Raw genomic sequence first — 2906 nt, forward strand, 5'->3', positions numbered from 1 at the left:
ATCTCTGTGGAACTACAGCACGAATTCCGAGGTTTTTATGACAGCTTTCAAGGCTTTGAATGCCATGCATAAGCAGCTATAAGGAGTTTCTTGCTGTCATACGGCAAAGAAAAATTAAGCTCATGATTAAGGCTCAAGAAGCTCCATTAAACTATATAATATATATTAAGGGGAGGCCTAGGAAGGTGGAACATGTGCTTTTAGGAAATTAAGCGCATCAAAATGTTGACGAGGGACATATCAGACACCCGACTCCGGCATACGGCCGGCCAGCCGCCAGCCAGTCAGCCACGGCAACTGAGCACGCGGCATTGGTCAATCATTATGACCGAGATCTACTGGTATCAAGGATCTGGACACGTGGGTATCCAGCTGGCAGGTCAGGAAGAGAATCTTGGCCTCCAGGCAAACAGGAGCGCGAGTCCAGGTCGCAGTGGAAAGGCCGGGACGGGAGCGGCAAGTAAGAGGTCCACGCACGGAAAGCGCGTCTTCTGTCAGAGGGGCGAACGTGCGTAGTGGCGAAAGACACAGTGGCGTAGACAAGCGTGGCAAAGAACGGCATGCGTGGCAGGTGTTACGTGGCAGGGTGAGAAGGCAAGAGCCACAGGATGTGCATGGCAAGGGGACGTGGCAGGGTGTGAGGCACGTGCAGTCGAGGCACGTGCGGGGCCGTTGGGAATTTGTCGTGTGCGTCTTAACACACATTATACATACTGTCTTCTTCTTCATCTTCCTTCTTCATCGCCATAGGCAATGCTTAAGCTCCCGTCGCCATAGCCAAGCTTAAGCTTCAGCTTGTTCATCGCCAAAGCCAAGCTTCTCCATCGCCATAGCCAAGCTTACGTTTCCATCGCCAAGCTTCTCCATCGCCATATCCTTCCCTTTCCTTCCTCCCCTACCATGTCCCCTCGCCCCCGCCTCCTCCACCCCCCCGACTCCCTCCTCCCTGGCCTCCCCAACTGTATCGTCCTCTCTTGCATCCTCCCCCGCCTCCCCTGGCACACCCGCCCCATCCTCCTCTCCCTCTCCAAGTCTTGGCTCCTCTCCCTCTCCTCCCCCTCCTCTTATTCCTCTCTCACCCGCCAAATCCCCCCCGACGAAGGCCTCATCCTCGTCCACCAGCTCCCTGACCTCGCCAGCTCCCTGTACTTTAAGCAGGCAAAAACCCAACGGTGGATGCCCCAGCCCCACGCCCTCTCCATTTACAATGAACGCACCCGCCAGTGGAGACAGCTTCCGCCCATCCCCGCCCTTCGCCCGCTCAGGATCCTCCATGATTGCGGTGTTGCGTGCGTGGACGGCAAGATTCTGGTCATGGGCGGATGGGATCCTAGAACCGACGCTGTCAGTGCCGATGTCTACTTGTTTGACCTGGGAGGGGGGCTGTGGCGGTGGGAGAAACGGCGGAGCATGCAGACGGCCAAAGCATTCTTCTACTCTAAATCTGTCGGAGGGAAAATCTACGTCGTTGGGGGTTCATCCTCGCACAATGGCTCGGAGGAAGAGCCGTTTCCGGAGGTTTACGATATCGAGAGTGACCGATGGGACCTGCTTCCCCGGATTAGTCTCTCTCGGTCCTTCCATTTCAATGGTCTCGCGGTTGCGGGTAACCAGGTTCTTGCCTATGGTTTCTGCACTGCGGACAGAGGAGAACTGGTGAGTTTTTGGAGAGTGTATGATCCTCAAGCTAGAAAGTGGACCGATTGGGATTGCGATTTGGCTAGCTGCAGCAGGGTTCTAGCGGGCGACCACGACCTTCGAGACGGAGTCATCAGCAGGTTTGATACAAAGACCAAGAAATGGATGCCGCTTAATGGAAAAGTGTGTGGCAAAGCCTGGCGCTGGGAAGGCGGAAAGAAGGTGGTCTTCGATTCTACTTGTGCCCACAGTTTTTTAGTAGTTACTGAAGGCAGCAGGCCCCATGTGTATGCAACTATCTGCCAAGGGGACAACCGGTACCTAAACATCTGGAGAGGCGACCTGGATTATCCCTATAACAGAGTTTCATGGCAGCAAATTGAGCTGCCAGGGAACTTGTCAATGTGCTCGGAGATGTGTTACCTTAGGAATTGATCAGTTTTTCGGACTTGTAGGCCTTGTCTGGCTGCATGTTACATTGGTTAGCAGCAAGCCCCATGTATGTGGGACGACAGAAACCCAGGGCGAACTGGACATCAAATTATGTTGCCAGGGAGCTTGTCATTGTGCTCCGAGATGTGTTATATCTTAGGAACTGATTAAATTGATTGAAATTGTAGGGCTGTGTTGGTTATTGCGCTTGTTGGCCACCAAATGGCTGTTGAATGGGTGATCAGCATTCTCTGGTTTGGTAACGTTGAGAGAGAGAGAGCTGAAGCTAGCTTCAAGCAGAGTCCTGTGATACCTTTGGCTGAAAGAGAGAGAGAGAGAGAGAGAGAGAGAGAGAGGTGTTCCACGCTCTTGAGCGCTGGAGTCATGGCAGTTTTGTTGATTCAACATATGACATCTAGCTCAATTCTGCCTTGGACTCTCATACTTCCAGGGGGAATTTGAGGCCTGGGAGATGTACACGGCTTTCATTGCGTCGCGTCAGTCTTGTTTTGCAAAAGTGATTCCAGCGTGCAGCAGCTTACGGCGCGGAGAATGGGCACAGGTCAAGACGTAAGGCACTTATAGGAACGCGGAGAGTCCTTTGAGAGAGAGAGCGTATATGCCACACAGCCAGCACCCGTGAATGCAATCACGTTGATGTACACACAAGAAAAGATGCACATTGCATTTTTTGCATGCATGTCAAGAACGATGACTACAAGATTTGCTTTCGGCGTTTGTACTATTTGCCCTTTCAGGAAGTCCTTGCACCCATCCTCTCCAAGTATTTGTCTAGGACACGTCACACCCCTGTGTACTTGTAGTACTCCACTGGT

The 2906-nt window shown here is 52.6% G+C and overlaps 1 protein-coding gene across 1 annotated transcript; it reads left to right on the top strand.

Moving 5' to 3' along the window:
- The first annotated feature begins 755 nt into the window (after positions 1 to 755).
- Positions 756 to 2304, top strand: LOC147893860 (F-box/kelch-repeat protein SKIP20-like). Its single transcript, XM_087386293.1, has one exon. The coding sequence runs from the start codon at positions 901 to 903 to the stop codon at positions 2071 to 2073; it is 1173 nt and encodes a 390-aa protein (XP_087242419.1). The 5' UTR covers positions 756 to 900; the 3' UTR covers positions 2074 to 2304.
- The last annotated feature ends 602 nt before the right edge of the window (positions 2305 to 2906 follow it).

Source organism: Dipteris shenzhenensis, chromosome 15 (genome assembly GCF_047967505.1).
Source record: "Dipteris shenzhenensis isolate YYH24624 ecotype China chromosome 15, Dip_SZ_1.0, whole genome shotgun sequence".
NCBI classification, from domain to species: domain Eukaryota; kingdom Viridiplantae; phylum Streptophyta; class Polypodiopsida; order Gleicheniales; family Dipteridaceae; genus Dipteris; species Dipteris shenzhenensis.